The sequence below is a fragment of the Epinephelus moara genome, chromosome 2 (genome assembly GCF_006386435.1).
Source record: "Epinephelus moara isolate mb chromosome 2, YSFRI_EMoa_1.0, whole genome shotgun sequence".
In the NCBI taxonomy this organism is placed as follows: Eukaryota; Metazoa; Chordata; class Actinopteri; order Perciformes; family Serranidae; genus Epinephelus; species Epinephelus moara.
This window is the reverse complement of record NC_065507.1, coordinates 23,131,716-23,153,002: the sequence shown is the minus strand read 5'-3', so window position 1 is coordinate 23,153,002 and position 21,287 is coordinate 23,131,716. Positions and strand designations below refer to the sequence as shown.

Below are 21,287 nucleotides of genomic sequence, written 5' to 3'. Positions count from 1 at the left end.
GTGAATGAATAGTCAACCTCTGCTGCGTCAAGAACTCCAAAATCCTTCAGGCATTACCGTTAATTTTGGTTGTTGTCATTAATTTAATTATTAATCAAACTCCAAATTAATAGTTTAGCCTATTTTATGAGACTGATATCTTTAACTGGCTATCATTTTTCCCTTTACGGGAATGGTGCCTTTACTGGAATGGTGCCCCACGAGGTGATTTAATGTTAATTAAGTCACATTATTTGACATAATTATTAATTATTAATAATAATTATTAATTATTTCCATATTTGGTGCCACCTTGTGAGGTAAATATATGCTGACCCCAACAAGTGTAACACCAGGGTCTCCTCTCATTGCCAGGGTTACGACAGTAGTTGTTAACCAGGCCTCTGACAAACATCAGACAGAAATGATGATAAACACAGGCAAAGCAAACAATAAAGGCAACATGCCATAGGTCCCTCTTTTATGAAAAACAAAATTTCTCAGTTACAGTAGCTCTTACTACACATTAGACACATTTTAACATTTTTACTCTCAAGTGAAAAAAAAATCCTCCGATCCGGATTATGTCAAACCACAAATGGGTGCATAAATACATCTACATACGTAAACATAACATGGACTCAGTCAAACAGGCGTACAATAGAGCTGTTGAGGTCTTTGATATTCATACAATGACCCAATGAAACTGAATGGAATGTCTATTTGATCTAATTTGTTTATATCTTAAGACACAGAATGGATTTTTTAAAGGATGAGTTCACCCCAGTCCTGTTCCAATCCTACACTGTCAGGCATTTAACTGGATTTCTGAGAGGTGATTCAAGCAGTCAGGTTTTATGAGAAGGAGATCATCTCTGAAATTGGCTTTTAGCCAAATTGGGGGTTTTTTAGCTATTTTTTAAAGCTCTTTGGGGGCTTTTTGTAAGTTATTTCAGGGTACAATGAATAAGAATAACAACATTATTCAACATTTTTCATATGTCAACATCATAATGAATCTCCAGCTGTTTGGAGCCCAGGTGTGTTGCTCAGAACCCAAGCTAGCGCAGTGTTGAGTGTGGCGATGCTTGTATGAGTCGTTCACCTGAAAGCTGCAAGCACCAATACCACAGGCCAAGCAGTCGGCCTGTTCCAAACAGGTGTATTTTGAACAAGCAATGTTGCACTTGTCTTTATTCAACAGTGTGGTCTCTAATCTACCATCATCTCCACTGTCATTAATGTTATCATTACTGGGTAAAAAACTCATCATAATTGAGTACTGTTATACCTGGTCGGGCTGCATCCTCACAGCTCTGCACACTGCAGTACTCCCAGCGGCTGTCAGGGTCAGTAGTGTAACACCAGGGATTCTTATCATTATCAGGGTTACGACAGTAGTTGTTAACCAGGCCTCTGACAAAAAACAGACAGTAATAATGATAAAAACGGGCAAACTAAACAATAAAGACAACATGCCATAGGTCCCTCTTTTAGAAACAAACAAAATTTCTCAGTTACAGTAGCTCTTACTTGTCAGGATAGTTGTCTGGTGTGTGGCTGTGTTGGTGTGGTGTCTGAGCCGACCAGCCCTGGCATGTTTTGCCAGATTCAGTTACAGCAGTGGTGCCTTGGTATGCTTCACCTTTACCGGTGAAACAGGTCTGATCTGGAATGATGGTGGGAGGTTCGGATGCTGAGCACAGAAGATGAGATGGATTGGTTATAGAACTCAAAGAAAACACAAGTTAAGTAGTGGTGCTTTAAATAATGTCAAATTACAAAATGAAACTGACTGTGAAAATAATAATTACTAAATAGCTGCTGTAACCATTTTTATGCATGTAAATATACACACACACACACACACACACACACACACAAAATAATTATTGAATGTATTAGTGAGCAGGTGTGTTGTGTTAAATATTTGTAAGCTGCAGATACAGCACCTCTGTGCTATAACTGAAATGATGTACTACGTTTAATGATTTATTTTTGTCAAATAATGATGTGGTGTATTCTTTTCTTCCTCAGGTTGCGATGCAAAGTCAGTCTGTCATTTTGATGGTCCTGCAACAGGAAGTGGTTAAACATCACGAGGGACTTAACTCACACCTTTACTCAAAATGTGCATGTACATATTTTCTATAGTTCTTATTGCTTGTAAATGCCTTTAGTGGTTACATTTCCTCATAATTCTGCACCTGTGCAGCCAAGACACATTTTTACATTTTTACTGTCAAGTGAAAAAAAAAATCCTCTGATCCGGATTATGTCAAATCACAAATGAATGCATAAATACATCTACATATGTAAACATAACATGGACTCAGTCAAACAGGCGTACAATAGAGCTGTTGAGGTCTTTGATATTCATACAATGACCCAATGAAACTGAATGGAATGTCTATTTGATCTAATTTGTTTATATCTTAAGATGCAGAATGGATTTTTTAAAGGATGAGTTCACCCCAGTCCTGTTCCAATCCTACACTGTCAGGCATTTAACTGGATTTCTGAGAGGTGATTCAAGCAGTCAAGTTTTATGAGAAGGAGATCATCTCTAAAATTGGCTTTTAGCCAAATGATTTTTTTTAGCTATTTTTTAAAGCTCTTTGGGGGCTTTTTGTAAGTTATTTCAGGGTACAATGAATAAGAATAACAACATTATTCAACATTTTTCATATGTCAACATCATAATAAATCTCCAGCTGTTTGGAGCCCAGGTGTGTTGCTCAGAACCCAAGCTAGCGCAGTGTTGAGTGTGACGATGCTTGTATGAGTCGTTCACCTGAAAGCTGCAAGCACCAATACCACAGGCCAAGCAGTCGGCCTGTTCCAAACAGGTGTATTTTGAACAAGCACTGCACTTGTCTTTATTCAACAGTGTGGTCTCTAATCTACCAGCATCTCCACTGTCATTAATGTTATCATTACTGGGTAAAAAACTCATCATAATTGAGTACTGTTATACCTGGTCGGACTGCATCCTCACAGCTCTGCACACTGCAGTACTCCCAGCGGCTGTCAGGGTCAGTAGTGTAACACCAGGGTTTCTTCTCATCATCAAGGTTACGACAGTAGTTGTTAACCAGGCCTCTGACAAACAACAGACAGTAATACTGATAAACACAGGCAAACCGAACAATAAAGGCAACATGCCATAGGTCCCTCTTTTATGAAAAACAAAATTTCTCAGTTACAGTAGCTCTTACTTTCCGGGATAGTTGTCTGGTGTGCGGCTATGTTGGTGTGGCGTCTGAGCCGACCAGCCCTGGCATGTTTTGCCAGATTCAGTTACAGCAGTGGTGCCTCGGTATGCTTCACCTTTACCGGTGAAACAGGTCTGATCTGGGATGACGGTGGGAGGTTCGGATGATGAGCACAGAAGATGAGATGAATTGGTTATAGAACTCAAAGAAAATACAAGTTAAGTAGTGGTGCTTTAAATAATGTCAAATTACAAAATGAAACTGACTGTGAAAATAATAATTACTAAATAGCTGCTGTAACCATTTTTATGCATGTAAATACACACACACACACACACACACACACACACACACACACACACACACACACACACACACAAAATAATTATTGAATGTATCAGTGAGTAGGTGTGTTGTGTTAAATATTTGTAAGCTGCAGATACAGCACCTCTGTGCTATAACTGAAATGATGTACTACGTTTAATGATTTATTTTTGTCAAATAATGATATGGTGTATTCTTTTCTTCCTCGGGTTGCGATCCAAAGTCAGTCTGTCATTTTGATGGTCCTGCAACAGGAAGTGGTTAAACATCACAAGGCACTTAACTCACACCTTTATTCAAAATGTGCATGTACATATTTTCTATAGTTCTTATTGCTTGTAAATGCCTTTAGTGGTTACATTTCCTCATAATTCTGCACCTGTGCAGCCAAGACACATTTTTACATTTTTACTCTCAAGTGAAAAAAAAAAAATCCTCTGATCCGGATTATGTCAAACCACAAATGGGTGCATTAATACATCTACATACGTAAACATAACATGGACTCAGTCAAACAGGCGTACAATAAAGCTGTTGAGGTCTTTGATATTCATACAATGACCCAATGAAACTGAATGGAATGTCTATTTGATCTAATTTGTTTATATCTTAAGACGGGGAATGGATTTTTTAAAGGATGAGTTCACCCCAGTCCTGTTCCAATCCTACACTGTCAGGCATTTAACTGGATTTCTGAGAGGTGATTCAAGCAGTCAAGTTTTATGAGAAGGAGACCATCTCTAAAATTGGCTTTTAGCCAAATGATTTTTTTTAGCTATTTTTTAAAGCTCTTTGGGGGCTTTTTGTAAGTTATTTCAGGGTACAATGAATAAGAATAACAACATTATTCAACATTTTTCATATGTCAACATCATAATAAATCTCCAGCTGTTTGGAGCCCAGGTGTGTTGCTCAGAACCCAAGCTAGCGCAGTGTTGAGTGTGACGATGCTTGTATGAGTCGTTCACCTAAAAGCTGCAAGCACCAATACCACAGGCCAAGCAGTCAGCCTGTTCCAAACAGGTGTATTTTGAACAAGCAATGCTGCACTTGTCTTTATTCAACAGTGTGGTCTCTAATCTACCATCATCTCCACTGTCATTAATGTTATCGTTACTGGGTAAAAAACTCATCATAATTGAGTACTGTTATACCTGGTCGGGCTGCATCCTCACAGCGCGGCACACTGCAGTACTCCCAGCGGCTGTTAGGGTCAGTAGTGTAACACCAGGGTTTCTTCTCATTGCCAGGGTTACGACAGTAGTTGTTAACCAGGCCTCTGACAAACAACAGACAGTAATGATGATAAACACAGGCAAACTAAACAATAAAGACAACATGCCATAGGTCCCTCTTTTATGAAAAANGGTCGGGCTGCATCCTCACAGCGCGGCACACTGCAGTACTCCCAGCGGCTGTTAGGGTCAGTAGTGTAACACCAGGGTTTCTTCTCATTGCCAGGGTTACGACAGTAGTTGTTAACCAGGCCTCTGACAAACAACAGACAGTAATGATGATAAACACAGGCAAACTAAACAATAAAGACAACATGCCATAGGTCCCTCTTTTATGAAAAACAACATTTCTCAGTTACAGTAGCTCTTACTTTCCGGGATACTTGTCTGGTGTGCGGCTATGTTGGTGTGGCGTCTGAGTCGACCAGCTCTGGCATGTTTTGCCAGATTCAGTTACAGCAGTGGTGCCTCGGTATGCTTCAGCTTTACCGGTGACACAGGTCTGATCTGGAATGATGGTGGGAGGTTCGGATGATGAGCACAGAAGATGAGATGAATTGGTTATAGAACTCAAAGAAAATACAAGTTAAGTAGTGGTGCTTTAAATAATGTCAAATTACAAAATGAAACTGACTGTGAAAATAATAATTACTAAATAGCTGCTGTAACCATTTTAGGCAAGGCAAGGCAAGGCAAGTTTATTTGAATAGCACAATTCAACACAAGGTAATTCAAAGTGCTTTACAGAGACATTAAAAGGAACAAGACACAATTTAAAACAATGAAAACAGTCGATTAAAAAGGGAAATAGAAATTGAGAATGATAGTGATAATAATAAAATACAGTAACATAAAACAAAAACAGGCTCAATACATTGAACAGTCAGGATAAGAAAAGAAGTAGAATAATAAAAGGCATAAATCAGCAGTGTGTAGTTTAAAAGTACGGGCAGTAGAATACAGCAGGTAAGTATTTATCTAAGAGTATGCTTCAGTAAACAATAGTGTTTTTAGCCCTGATTTAAAGGAGCTGACAGTTTGAGCAGACCTCAGATCTACAGGAAGTTTGTTCCACAGGTGAGGAGCATAATAACTGAATGCTGCCTCACCTTGCGTGGTTCTTGTTCTTGGAACACACAACAAACCAGTTCCAGATGACCTAAGGGGTCTGGATGCTTCGTAGGGAACCAGTAGATCAAGCATGTATTTTGGTCAGAGACCATTGAGGGCTTTGTAGACCAGCAGTAAGATTTTAAAATCTATTCTTTGACTCACAGGAAGCCAGTGTAGCGATTTAATGACCGGTGTAATGTGGTCCAGTTTCCTGGTGTTTGTAAGGACTCTGGCGGCAGCGTTCTGAATCAGCTGCAGCTGTCTGATTGATTTTTTGTTAAGGCCTGTAACTAAGCCATTGCAATAATCCAACCTACTAAAAATGAATGCATGAATAAGTTTTTCCATGTCTTGTTCAGACAGAATCCCCTTAATTCTAGCTATATTTTTGAGGTGGTAATAGGCAGATTTAGTAATAAACTTTAAATGGCTGTTGAAGTTCAGGTCTGAGTCAATAATAACACCAAGATTTCTGGCTTGATTTGTAGCTGTCAATGACATAGAGCCATGGTGGGCGCTGATCTTTGCCCTTTCATTTCTAGGGCCAAAAATTAATACCTCTGTCTTTTCTGGATTTAGCTGGAGAAAATTTTGGCACATCCAGTCATTGATTTGATGAATGTAAATACACACACACACACACACACACACACACACACACACACACACACACACACACACACACACACACACACAAAATAATTATTGAATGTATCAGTGAGTAGGTGTGTTGTGTTAAATATTTGTAAGCTGCAGATACAGCACCTCTGTGCTATAACTGAAATGATGTACTACGTTTAATGATTTATTTTTGTCAAATAATGATATGGTGTATTCTTTTCTTCCTCGGGTTGCGATCCAAAGTCAGTCTGTCATTTTGATGGTCCTGCAACAGGAAGTGGTTAAACATCACAAGGCACTTAACTCACACCTTTATTCAAAATGTGCATGTACATATTTTCTATAGTTCTTATTGCTTGTAAATGCCTTTAGTGGTTACATTTCCTCATAATTCTGCACCTGTGCAGCCAAGACACATTTTTACATTTTTACTCTCAAGTGAAAAAAAAAAAATCCTCTGATCCGGATTATGTCAAACCACAAATGGGTGCATTAATACATCTACATACGTAAACATAACATGGACTCAGTCAAACAGGCGTACAATAAAGCTGTTGAGGTCTTTGATATTCATACAATGACCCAATGAAACTGAATGGAATGTCTATTTGATCTAATTTGTTTATATCTTAAGACGGGGAATGGATTTTTTAAAGGATGAGTTCACCCCAGTCCTGTTCCAATCCTACACTGTCAGGCATTTAACTGGATTTCTGAGAGGTGATTCAAGCAGTCAAGTTTTATGAGAAGGAGACCATCTCTAAAATTGGCTTTTAGCCAAATGATTTTTTTTAGCTATTTTTTAAAGCTCTTTGGGGGCTTTTTGTAAGTTATTTCAGGGTACAATGAATAAGAATAACAACATTATTCAACATTTTTCATATGTCAACATCATAATAAATCTCCAGCTGTTTGGAGCCCAGGTGTGTTGCTCAGAACCCAAGCTAGCGCAGTGTTGAGTGTGACGATGCTTGTATGAGTCGTTCACCTGAAAGCTGCAAGCACCAATACCACAGGCCAAGCAGTCAGCCTGTTCCAAACAGGTGTATTTTGAACAAGCAATGCTGCACTTGTCTTTATTCAACAGTGTGGTCTCTAATCTACCATCATCTCCACTGTCATTAATGTTATCGTTACTGGGTAAAAAACTCATCATAATTGAGCACTGTTATACCTGGTCGGGCTGCATCCTCACAGCGCGGCACACTGCAGTACTCCCAGCGGCTGTTAGGGTCAGTAGTGTAACACCAGGGTTTCTTCTCATTGCCAGGGTTACGACAGTAGTTGTTAACCAGGCCTCTGACAAACAACAGACAGTAATGATGATAAACACAGGCAAACTAAACAATAAAGACAACATGCCATAGGTCCCTCTTTTATGAAAAACAACATTTCTCAGTTACAGTAGCTCTTACTTGTCAGGATAGTTGTCTGGTGTGCGGCTATGTTGGTGTGGCGTCTGAGCCGACCAGCTCTGGCATGTTTTGCCAGATTCAGTTACAGCAGTGGTGCCTCGGTATGCTTCACCTTTATCGGTGACACAGGTCTGATCTGGGATGACGGTGGGAGGTTCAGATGCTGAGCATAGAAGATGAGATGAGATGCTTTCCTCTCACAGTGAAGCAAAGTAATGTCTATCTTACTTTTATTTATAATTTAGGGCACTTAAATTATTGTAAACTACTCATAATTGTCATTCAAAGGTACCATTATATCTTACCAGTGCAGGTTAGGGCTACCAGGAGCAAAACTAGTTTGCACAGGTCCATGATGAGGCAGCTGACAAAGTCACCGAGGTACCTCCTGGGATGTGACTGCCCTCCTTTAGCATCTCAGAAAAATAAATAGGACAATTTTAATCTATTTTTAGTCAATCATTGGCCAAACAAGAACAGCAAACAAACATCAGGCTTCTTTCAATCACGTGACCTCCAGTAAAATGCTGAGTACCTTTTCTGTTGTTTTTTTATTTATTTTTTATTATATCTCATTTATATATGAGGCACATTGTGTTGCTGTTTATTGTGTATGAAATGCACTAAATAAATAAAGATTACTTTACTTTACTTTACTCCTTATCAATATGCCAATTCTTTCTCTTTACCACTTCAGTGGAATTCTCATCCATCCTGAGCATGTTGGTATGGTGTGTCCTGTGTGACATTAAAACTGTAATAATAGTATAAGTAAATGGTTTAATGTTCTTTAATGGTAATACATGTGTGTATTTGTCATAGTAATATATTATAATACAGACTTGATTGTCATTTGACTGATGGATACAATGTGATCTAGATTAAATCTTATCAATGTGTAAAATGAAGTTAATCTTCAACTAAAAGGGACTAGTGCCCTCAACTGCAAACAAGCAATATTACAAAACATCATACTTTAGACTCTTGAGTGGGTGTTAGGTTACAGTAACAACTGTTCAGTGCTCGGAAATTGCGCCACTGTCTTTCTTCAACAAAAAAAATCTTTAGGGCTAACACGTTGAAATTCTTGACTAAGGTAATGATGAGAGGCTTCTGTGAATATATGTCCTGAAGGAGGCTCTCAGTTGATTTTCCTACATAATGAGCACTTCTTATTCTTAACACTTGAAGTATGATAATAGTTATTTTATTTCTTCATTTTTTATATTTGAATACAGGACATTGATCCAGGCTGGTATGTCTATGGGTTCGCTGCTTCGTCCTTGTAGTAATTGGTGAATAGGCAAAAAACAAACAATTGATGATGATTTTAAATCAGAGAGAACTGAATTCTGTCTGCTTCTGCCGTTGCCCCCAGCTGAGGCTTTTGCCAGCTGCTGCTTCCACAACAACTTTTTCGATCTTTCAGTGCCAGCTACAGGTGAATTTGTATCAAATGCTATCAACTTGTTCAGCATCCCCATCTGTTAAACTTTACTGATTTTGGTTACCATGGAATACTACATTTAAGGTGGGGCTATTGGTGCCATGCTGATATATGACATGCACGTGCTCATAGAGAACTTGTTTACCAAGTTTCTTTTATAAAAGTCAATAGAATTGTGCAAATAACTTCTGCAGTGCTCCCTGTGGGAAAATATGGGTTATGGCTCATTAACTGCATCCGGCAATACATTTCAGAAGTTTGGTTCAGGGCCATCGAAATATGATATGCAATAAGCTAGGTGAAGATGAGACGAAATACATGCCAAAAGAAGCTAAAATTGCGTTAAACAAAAAATTCTACAACGGCGAGACATTTTTTATAGGCGCAAATGGGTGTGGCCCATATCAATCACATCAGCATCATCCAGAAACACACTGTGTAACTGTAATTTTACTCACGGTTCATGAGGTTTTAGCCAAAATATAAAACACCTATTAACTCACAACAGGGAGTGAGGCAGAGGACACCCTGTGATCCAGGGCTAGCTAACATTAGCCACATAAACGTGAACTTGACGCCTTTGGCTCCTGTTATCAAAAAGCTAAACAATTGTCTCAACAGCTGTGTGACTGTCTCTCCATGCATGTATGTATAGATTTGACCTCAGCTAAAACCAAGGAAGTATTTTTATATACATTTGCTTTGAAGCATGACTCCTCCATTTCATTTGTATTAAGTTTTATTTTTACAGAGAGACACCTTTACATGCCAAAACCAGACACGTGATTGGCTTATTGTGTATACACCAGAGGAAACAAAACATCTGTTGACATCAGACAAGACTAGAAAACAAACTGAAGTAGTCATGTTGGAGCAGAACAGTACATGCAGCACAAGGAGCTAGGGCTGCCCCCTGATAGTCGACCAAACAATAGTCGACCAGGAAGGTCAGTAATCAAAACCTGTATGACCGGACCATGTGGGATTTTAATTTGAAAGGACAGACACAGGAAGAGGCCACGCTCAGCAGTCAGACAGGAGACACGTTACAAACCAATCACAGCCGACAGATATCTTTCCCTTCTTCTGTAAATATCAGTCTGTGATAAATATGGAAAAGTTGATCATGTTAGTGTAGGGCTACCCACAGCTTTACATCTGTCCCACAGACGATAGGTCTACAGACTTATAAACAGCGCCGGGAAGAAAATGAGCTTTATACTCAGGATTTCTGGTAAATAGGCTGTACCATGCTTGTTAGGGTTGCTTAGCAACCTCAGACACAATCTGCCACCGCGGTCTTGAAAGCTGGCACAAAAAAAAGCACAAGAGTAGCACACAGTGTTTTTCAGGCAGTTCCCAATAACCTCATGTGGACCCAGCCCTCCTGAGTGTGATATATGTGTCGGTTGTTCAATGTCTGGTGGTGTTTGTGCATTGTGTGTGTTGGTGGTGTTTTGTGTACCCAAATGTTGTGACAGTTTTTGAAAACAAATTTCCCCATGGGACAATAAAGGCTATCTATCTATCTANTGTGTGTTGGTGGTGTTTTGTGTACCCAAATGTTGTGACAGTTTGTGAAAACAAATTTCCCCATGGGACAATAAAGGCTATCTATCTATCTATCTATCTATCTATCTATCTATCTATCTATCTATCTTAAAGACGCAGCATGTGTACGGCCTCTAGTTTCCAGGGCTGGTACCTGCGGTTATTCCACAGGCTGGTTAATAACATGTCGGGCAGGAAATCCAAAGTGTGGGATCATTTTGAGAAGGTGAAGGACGAACCCAAGGTGATATGTAAACTCTGCAAGCAAACATTTGTCTATCATTCATTGACTACAAACATGACGTATCATCTGAAACATGGAAGTAGCTACATGCCCATTAGCCACTTAGCACAATCATTACTGCTTTGCCGACAGCGTCATTAACAGGCGGCTCGCTCAGTGTGTGATGTGCACTTGTAGATAAAATATAGGCCTATATTAATGAAGGGTCATTAGTACGGTTTTGTATTTCTCTGTAATGTAGCACAGTGTTAACAACGTTACTGATACTATTTTTCTTAGACCTTGAACTATATAATTTGATAATTACTTTAATTGTGTAAACATGTGGGCGACTAGTCGACTAATGGCCCTAAATGATGACTATTGGTCCACTAGGAAAACAAAACATCTCTTGACATCAGACAAGCCCAGGAAACAAACTGAAGTAGTCATGTTAGAGCAGATGTACATGCATGTTAAAGTATCTTCAAAAAGCACAATGAACAGTCACTTTCTATGACTGAAGCTACTGTATTATTTTAAGACAGTTTTTAATTTTCATTGATGGCTTTGTTGATCCAGTCGACAAACGTGGAGACTCGAGCATAGACGCCAGGTCTCATAGGAGTGGCGCATCCAATACCCCATGAAGTCACACCCTGCAGGATGTAACTGTTCTGGCTATTACACACCAGAGGACCACCGCTGTCACCCTGCAAGGAGAACAAATAGTTTTCAGTCCAAAACTAGACTGGAAAAGAACACCAGTGAAGCATGAAGGAAGAAAAGTTTTAGATCACAGAACTACAAGTGACAGAGATATGGAAAATGTACATTCACTAACAGATGTAGGTAAAATATGTACAGACAAGTCAAGATTTATATCTAAAATCATATACACTGGGTCTTATATTACACCTTTGGCAATCATTGCAGTTGATTACAATAACATGTAGTTAATGAAGTGCTGCGCTCTGTGAGTCCATTAGAACAAGAAGCCACTTGCTCGGACAGTTTAGTCCAGTGAAGTAACATAATGGGCAGTTGTACTGAACAATGTGGCTGAATGATTTTACTTCATAATAATTAGATTTTAATAAAAGTAATGTTTTATTTTCCAGGTCTGTAATGTCCTAATACTAAATAAAATGCTACTGTATCACAAAAGAGACCATGGTCAACAGCAAAACACAGCACTATGTAGTTTTCTAAGATGGTCCCCAGTTTTTGTAGTTTTTCATACCTGGCAGGCGTCCATTCCTCCCTCGTTGATTCCAGCACACATCTCATGGTCCTTGATTAAGCCGTTCATGTACGATGGACGATTACAGACCTTGTTCTCGATCACAGGAACCCCAGTTTCCTTCAGGACACCTTCACCTCCCGTACCTGCAACACACCTCAACATAGTTATCCAGTTTATAGTTTTAGACTATCTGGGGTATTCTTAATCGAAAAAGCAACAAATGTAATAAAATGTGTTAACTTTGGCTTGAATAAGGAATCATTTCTACTTATTGGGCTTTTACAATTGATAATTCTTGTCTTTTTCAATCACCTTTGAAACTTTACCTTTAAAAAAATTAAAGAGCAACCTAAAGAGTCTCCAGAGCTTTTACCTTGATTTTGGAGAAAAATATTGTTGTTAGACAGAAGTGTTTTCAAGGAGCAGAAGCAAAAACCAGTGCCTTCTACAGTAACTACAGGTGTACGAGATAAGTACAAGAGTTACTAAAATTAACTAAAATGCTGGAAAAAACTAAAATTGTGGGAAATAACGTGATATTGAAGAATAATATTGCACAAGATATTGAAAAGTAGTAATGTGCATCATATTAATTTATAGTGCACCTAATATAGGTGAGTATTGCTGTTGGTGTCCTTTGATTCAGCTCTGATAGGACTCCTGATTGACATGCAGGGAGTGAGAGGCATTGTCCAGAATATTGAGTACTTTTTTTCAGCAGCCTCCTCCCTGACACCTCCAGTAGAGACTCCAGGTCCACTCCCAGGACCTTTTATGGTAACTGGTAACTTTTATGAAAATAACTATCATATTGCAAACTGTCACTGTATTCTATGAGACAGATGGTCTGTGAAAAAAAACCCCTCTCACCTCTTTCTACTGCCTTTATTGCCTTTAATGGCATTCACTAGAATCTACCGGGGCCAAGGCGTCTCTAACACAGCTGTTAATCAGGGATCTGTCAAACTAGGCAACGCTGGTCAAATATGAATAAAGATTCTGTAGCTGCATTGCACATTTGTGGCCTCAAATATTTTCAGAAACGCACCTCAGTATACTGTTTAGCTGTAAAATAAGAATGCTTGTGACCTGGCCACCATGTTGGACACAGCACAGTGTACAGAAGAACCAAGCATGCCCACCAGCCAGACCAACTTTCTCATTTTACAGCTAAACAGAACACTAAAATATGTTTCTGAAAACATTTGAGAAGAAGTGAGGGCTGGCCAGCATGTCCTAAATTGGTCCTCACAAAGATAGTACAAGACACAGACACACACAACGTACTGTACCTTGGGTTCGACCCCATCCCGTGACATAACACTCAGTTCTAGTGGGAACAATGTAGTCCTGCTCTGGCAGACAAACTGGCAGGACTTGGTCATTTATCATTGCAGGGCTGAAAACACACAAAACACCAGTGGTGGAAGAAGTACTCAGATCTTCTACTTAAAAATACCAATACCACAGTGTAGATATACTCAGTTATGAGTAAAAGTCATGCATTCAAACTGTTACTTAAATAAAAGTACACACGTATAAGCATGTACAGGCAAATCATCATTATGTAGTAGGGCCCATTTCAGATTAATGTATATTGTATTATTGGATTATAATATTGATGCAATAATGTGTACACCGTGCTGTTGGTGCAGCTGCTAAAGGTGGAGCTTATTTTCATTACGTTGCATACTGATGGTTATGTACTTCTGGGTAACATAATAATATTTCATTTGTTGATCAATTCTGTATTGTTAATCTGAATCTGAAAAGTACCAATTAGATAAAGTTATCAGATACGTGTAGTGCAGTAAAAAGTACAATAAGTGCCACTGAGATGTAGTGGAGTAGAAGTTCAGAGTATCTGCAAATGGAAATACTCCAGTAAAGTGCAAATACAGTACCTGAGTAAAATAACTTGGTGACTTTCCACCACTGAGTAGCAATAGTGAGTTAAGGAAGGATAGTTGCATCAGAGCCACTATGATTATTAATATTTGAACCAGTGGTGACAGTAGGATGATCAGTCCAGTTTTTACCTCTGCAGTTTGAGCAGAGCAATGTCGGTATTGTTGGGTTCGCGTATCACTTTCTCCACGTTCCTTTCCTGTCGCGATGGCTCATTGCCTGACAGGTTTTGGACACCCAGGAGTACCTTGTAGTATGAAGGGTCCTCAGACCTACAGTACACAACACGTTTATAAATCTACACACAAGCTGTACAGTAGTTATCAGGATTTAGTCTTTGGTTGTTTTTCTTTTTAATCATCTCACTGGTGCAGGCAGTGTGCAGCAGTAAGGACCCACTGATGGTCAATCAGACTTCCCCCACAGAAATGAGATCCCTCACTGGTAGAAAGAGACACACAGAAATGTAGTTAAGTAAAACAGAAGGGAAAAATATAATATGACCCTTTGAAAAAAATGAATGAATGAATAAAATATTGTAACATATCAGCCAGTATCCACTGTTAAAGGTCCAGGGTGTAGGATTTAGGGGCATCTATTCACAGAAATGGAATATAATATTCACAACTATATTTTCATTAGTTTATAACCTGAAAATAAGACTAGTCATATTTGTGTTACATTAGAATGAGCCTGTTGGGAATCTATAGTATTTTGCTTCACACAGGGACAGGGGGACCATTCCCGAAAAGGTAAAAATGATAGCCAATTAATGTTATCAGTCTCATAAAGTTCACTAAACTATCAATTTGGAATTTTGATTAACAATTGAATTAATAAACATAACCAAAATTAATTGTAAAGCCTGAAGGATTTCAGAGCTCTTGATGTAGCAGAGGGTGACTATTCATTCACTCTTGTGCAATATTAAACCCACAGCAGGTATGATTCTAAAAATATATTTTTGTGTGTGTGTGTGTGTGTGTGTGTGTGTGAGAAAGAGAGAGAGAGAGAGAGAGAGAGAGAGAGAGAGAAGCGGGTGTGTAAAACAAAGGGCCGGTTGGCCTACAAACAAAATGGCTGACAACAGAGAACTACAAGATGGCTGAATCAAAGCTGGCTTCAGACTGGGGGAGGGTTTCTCGACCTTTGTCAGGACAAAGACAAAGAAGTGGGAACTTTGAGTTGCCTCTTTGGATGTAGCTCTGTTGAAAGCCAACTTGTCTGATTTGTGTTGCAAAAGGTTTGGATTAGTGTAGAGGATGTTTAGTTGCATGCAAGACTCTGTCTGTTAAAAGCATTAGCAAACTAACATCACGTAGCTTTGGCGAAGCCAACTAACCAATAACCTAACTGCAATAATCACAACAATGACTCAATAAACAGCATAAAATCACAATTGGCAAAGTTAAACAGTCTTGCTTAGCCTGTACATCTGTCATAATGCTATGCCCAGTTGTTACGTTACCAAACCTTGAATGGATGGAAGAAAGAGTCACTTTGTGATGTGCTGCTTTTGTTAGCTGGCAGAGGAAAGCTGGATAGAGCTCTGACTATGTTACAAAGGTACCAAGGAAGCCGATCATTCGGGGTCCTTGCAGAGTTTGACGTTAAGGTGCTAACTCAACTTGGTTCTTCTTGTTGCTGGAAAGTTATTTGCAAACCTTGTGTTTGGCCCACTAACTTCTCTGGTGTACTGGTTTTGCTCCTGCTGGGAGCGAGGGCAGGTCGTGGTCCAGGAGGATAAAAAAACTGTGTGTGAGAGCAGAACTTCTCCTGCAATTTGCCTGGTGACATCACAGAGTCACATGGCACTGTAAAAGTACTGTCCAATCAGGCTTGAAGACTGGTCTCTTACTTGGGTCACAGAATGAGGCATACTGATACAGATAAGGGCCAAATAGCTGTCTTTGTTTGAAGAACAAAGAACGTGAGGTCTCTTGCCAATTCAGATGGCAAGAGAAGAAGCCTTCACATGTCCAGTTTAGATTTTAACAAATGACAAATCATCTGTGGTCCAGTGAATCCCAACAAGCCGTTTATATCAACATACGAAGAAGGTCCTCTTCCTATAGTTCTCCTGCACACTTGGTACATGTAAAAGGTTTTACTTTAGCAACCTCACTGCTAGATGCCACTGAATACTACACACTAGACCGGTTTCTCCAATTTTGAGGCTCCTTTTTTTTTTTTTTTACACACATTGTGTATTTGTTTCAATAATATTCAATACTAATTTCTATTGTTTTTTCTTTATTTTGATGTAGTAATATAAAGTGTTTCTGCCATGATAGTCGGATATATTTTTTCACCACACTAAACAATATAACACAATCTTCATTTCACAAAATTATGTAACTGTAATGGTTTGAAAGCAGTCCCATCACTGGGATTGGCCAGTTTGGTGCATGGTCCATTTTTGGGATTCTGACACTGACAATAAAACAACGTCATGCTTGGTGAAATAGAAAGAAACTGATGGTTAATTCTGTGACCCCATTGTATACATTAGAGAAGGGCCTTCAACATTTTTTAGGCTAAGGACCCTTTAGCTGAAAGAAAGATGGAGCAGGGACCCCCTTCCTACATGTATAGTATAAATTGCACTGCATATTAAATTGGACAGGTGGAGGTCAGGCAGAAGGCCATATCAGCCTCAGGCTGCAGTCTTAAGGTGTATTTGCTTTTCAGGTAGGTGAGGGAGGAAACTCCACTTTCACAAAGATAAGTTGTTGCAAAAGGTAAAATATGTTTGATTCATGTTCATGTATATTTTCAGACCTATTTTGATTTAAAAAAAAAAAGAAAAAAAGAAAAATTTTAAAAATGCAGTAACTCTGTGGACCCCCTGGGGGTCCTGGACCCCCTGTTGAAGACCTAGACATTAAAGGTACAAAGTGGGGCATCATCTTTTAAAAACCCAATATCACTTATACTTTTATCATATTTTGCAAATGTTGCAAGACACTTTTTACTCACGGTGTCTGGAGGCTGATTTGCCAGGGCCACGAGTGAGGTTTAGACACGCAGCCTCCTACGATCCGACCAAAACAACGCTTTGGTTTGGTGACTGGTGTCCCACATTTCGATTCAACTATAAAGAAAGTTCAGAGTCACGAATTCTTGCAAGTGAAACACAGACACTGAATTAAAGTTTACAGCCATGACAAGCAGTTATCCTGTGAGGATAAAGCACAGACAAATGATAAAACAAAATAGTTAGATGGACAAAAAATTGATTCTATTAGTAGACTCTTAACATTAGATAGGAAGAAGTTGTAAAGGTTGGCCTGAGGCCATGTTAAAAAAAAAAACTGAAAAAACTGAAAAATTTGGTCATTTGCATTTTAACATACCGCTCTTACGGTTAATGTCTAGATTATTCTAGGTTTGGAGAACATGTGTGGACAAGGCTTGAGATACAAAATCAGATGAAGGCTCTACAGGATGATTTTTATCCTTACAACTCTAATATTTTTCACAAATGATGTACAGATTTTTAGGCATTATATTATCTTGGAAAAACAACTTGAAAATGTGGCGCATGTAGGTGCTGTAAAAAGGAAAAAAATCTGCCGAGGGGAACATGCCCTTTTCAAAAAAGAGGGTAAAACAATGGACTGAATGTGTGAATATGGGTAAAAACAAGTCAACAAAGACAGACGTGTACTTAGGAGCTTACTGTATATAAAACACTTCCAGAGAACCTAAACTGATAAGAAAGATTGTTTTTCTTAAAAATACAGAGGAGCCATTTGTTTATCATTTTTGTACATTTATAATCTTCCAGGTGCCAGTAACCTGTTTAAAAGTGCACTTAAGGTCAGAAGTGTCACTGACTACAAGACCAATAAGCCATCGGGCCAATCGCTGGCTACTGATTGGCTCTGAGACCCCAATAGGCAAGCACTGTCTTTCAACACAGGCCCTCGTTGGCTAATGAAGCCCACAGTGACAGCATGGATGCTTCTGTTGGCTCATGTGAGGTGTCAATCAAAAAGTCACAGTTCATCTACCATTTTGACAACAATGATTCGGCACATCACCAGGAGAAATGAAACATTTTGAATGATTAAATGGCAGTGAATGGATATCTCTGGATGTAAAAATGTGCTTGGACTAAATATTTTGCTGGAGAATTAGATCATCCAGACCTTTGGGAATGTTTGAGGACTGTACAAGCAGCATTTTTGTTTGCATCATATTGATCTGTGGATTATGATAATGCTTCACAGGTGAGTTACAACTGTTTATTTATTTGTTTGTCCGACAAAAGTGTTTATTGAACCTACTGTGGCGATTGTATTCATAAATGGTCAATCAAACTCCAAGGAGTGTAGCTTTAAAACGGCAGGTCGTATGAAGAAACTACTTAAATAAAGCAAATATAGCAGTTGTTTACTTATCATAATCGTCAAGTAAAACCTTATGGGGACCCGAATATGGGACATCAGGTTGTTAAGAGGTTTTAGTAGCACTGAAAATACATGTATTCCATTCAGGGGTGTGCATGCTGGAATAGTTTGGGACCCTTAAAGGGAAATTTCGGTTTATTTCAACCCGTCTCCTATCGTCCTAAATTTGTTTCAAGTGACTAGTGACATAAAAATAATAGTTAGCATGTTAGCCGTTAGCCTAGATACAGCCGGGGCGCATAGTAGCGTCAGACCTGTTAAAACGTAAGTGAACGGGCAACCTTCAAGTGCAAAGTTAGTCCACTAAACAAGCTTTTTTTCCACAAAGACCGCCTCATATCGTTAGGATAAATGTCAGAGAACATATAGAAAACGACATGTAAACGTGTTGTCTTACCTTACCGGTGTGCTGCCATGTTTGTTTACCATTTAGCTCTGCTTTCCAAAGCGCGGCCGAAATATCGCGAGAACAAGCAGCGATCTCATACCGTGCCTGAAATCTCGCGAGAACAAGCAGCAACAGCTGGAAGGCAGAACCGGACAGTAGCCTGAAAAGTTCATTCATTTATTTTATGAAAGATTTATAGAATAATGGCTGACTTTTTGCCAGACTTCGACTTTGTGGAGGAGGAATTTGATTTTGCAGAGTTTGATGGCCGCCCTTATTTATTTGCGCCAGAATACACTGACGAAGAGCTTCGTGAAATTGAAGAACAGAGGAGGAGGAGAGAGAGAGAGAGAGGCGCAACAGTTAGAGGACAAGAGAGGAGGAATGGCTGCTGCAAGGCTGCGTAGCTCTGGAGATTGGTGGTGTACCTGTGAATGCTGTGCCCCAGTGCCCACAGAAGAGGAATGCCTCTGTTGCAAGGAATGGGACCGGTTGCAGCCTTATTTTCAAGGTCTGGATGTGACCGAGGACGAGACACCTCCACCTAGAGTAGTATCCAGCTGGGCTTTATCTAGAGCTGGCGAGATATATTTCGTTGCTTTCTTTGGAAAGCAGAGCTAAAAGGTAAACAAACATGGTAGCACACCGGTATGGTAAGACAACACGTTTACATGTCGTTTTCTATATGTTCTGACATTTATCCTAACGATATGAGGCGGTCTTTGTGGAAAAAAAGCTTGTTTAGTGGACTAACTTTGCACTTGAAGGTTTCCCGTTCACTTACGTTTTAACAGGTCTGACGCTACTATGCGCCCCGGCTGTATCTAGGCTAACGGCTAACATGCTAACTATTATGTCTTAATTAATTAATTTATTTATTAATTCAGGACGATAGGAGACGGGTTGAAATAAACCGAAATTTCCCTTTAATGGAACTGTGGCATCATTAATGTCATCAGTTTCACCTGTGCTTTTCCTACTATGACAAGTCGAAATGTCTTCTGGCCCATTACTACTCTCTTGGGATTTGGTATCTAGTGGTGAGGATTGCAGATTGCAGATATAACCAGCTGAAACTTGTCCAGGTAAGGAGACCTTCAGTGTTTACTGTTCAGGAGGTTTTTACCGGGAAACAAATTATCTGCAGAGGTCTCTTCCTCAATGTCAAATCAATGTCTCTCCTAAGATGTTGTGCAGGTCGCAGATGGACTGCTAAGATGGCACCCGCTAATGTGTGCTCACCCTTTTTCTCTCATAACTTAATGTGTTCTCACCTTTTTTCTGATCTAGATGTTCAGGTGAGTTTTACCGGGAGTACAGTTATCTGCAGAGGTCTCCTGCTCTCCAAAACAAATGGACTGGTGATTTAAATCGGTAAAAACTGTAAATAAAGCAGTTCCCTGTTAAGGAATCAGTATTTTTTTTTATGCTGCTCATCGTGGGAGACTGCTAACTATAGTGTCTGACATGAAAACACAAATGATTCTATTGAGAGCCAGCGTTTGGTTTGTCCAATCTGGGCTACTGTAGAAACATGGAAATGCTATCTGGTGATCTCTGTGGACAAGGGCCTGCTCCCTATGTAGATATAAATGGCTCGTTCTAAGGTAACCAAAACATGACGATTCTTATTTTCAGGTGAATATACACTGAAGAAAACATAATTATTATTTCATATTCCATTTGTGCCACTATATCCCCAACACACTGTTCCTTTAAGTAAGCAACCTGTGGTGTTGCGCAAGGTTTGGTATTGGGACCTAAGTTATTTATATTTCATTTAAATCATATTTGTAAGATAGATATCTAATATGTTAAAATTTGTAACATTTGCTGATGATACAAATTTATTTTGTTTCAGGAGATGACATGAAAGAGTTATTAGAAACGGTAGAAAGGAAACTGATCAAGTTGAAAAAATGGTTTGCCGTTAAAATGACAATAAAACAAAAAGTGTATGGCGTTCGGTCTATTGTGCTGAAATTTGGGGAAATGCATACAACACAAATATAGAGCCTATAATTTATGGAGCTACATTAGGGTCAAAAGTTTTGTACTTGAAAAAATAAAATTTGAAACTGAAAATTCATGTGTTGATCTTAAATTTTGAAAAATACAACAATGTATTCAAAATAAAAATAAGTGTATGAAACGTTTTTTTCAGGTTAAATATAATTTTGATTCACTTTGGTAATTCTTTTGAATAA

At 39.0% G+C, this 21,287-nt stretch overlaps 1 protein-coding gene and 1 long non-coding RNA gene across 49 annotated transcripts in view; one reads left to right on the top strand and one right to left on the bottom strand.

Moving 5' to 3' along the window:
- The window catches only part of LOC126398499 (uncharacterized), a 49,134-nt gene extending 38,828 nt beyond the window's left edge, over positions 1-10,306 (top strand). Inside the window, exon 2 of the long non-coding RNA XR_007570780.1 lies at positions 9,344-10,306. This is a non-coding gene — a long non-coding RNA (uncharacterized LOC126398499). The remainder of the gene's footprint in view (positions 1-9,343) is intronic.
- LOC126398131 (plasminogen-like) overlaps positions 1-21,287 on the bottom strand; it is a 192,159-nt gene that overhangs the window by 65,611 nt on the left and 105,261 nt on the right. For 28 of the 48 annotated variants that reach the window (XM_050057357.1, XM_050057527.1, XM_050057551.1 and 25 more), the window contains 8 exons: positions 7,903-8,065; positions 7,662-7,786; positions 5,125-5,260; positions 4,673-4,797; positions 3,198-3,333; positions 2,957-3,081; positions 1,513-1,675; positions 1,271-1,395 (listed from right to left, as the gene is read on the bottom strand). In XM_050057357.1, the coding sequence (XP_049913314.1) occupies positions 1,271-1,395; positions 1,513-1,675; positions 2,957-3,081; positions 3,198-3,333; positions 4,673-4,797; positions 5,125-5,260; positions 7,662-7,786; positions 7,903-8,065 (1,098 nt within the window). Of the gene's footprint in view, positions 1-1,270; positions 1,396-1,512; positions 1,676-2,956; positions 3,082-3,197; positions 3,334-4,672; positions 4,798-5,124; positions 5,261-7,661; positions 7,787-7,902; positions 8,066-8,207; positions 8,364-21,287 lie in introns of those variants that run through there. The other 20 variants (XM_050057425.1, XM_050057660.1, XM_050057555.1 and 17 more) reach the window with 17 other exon arrangements.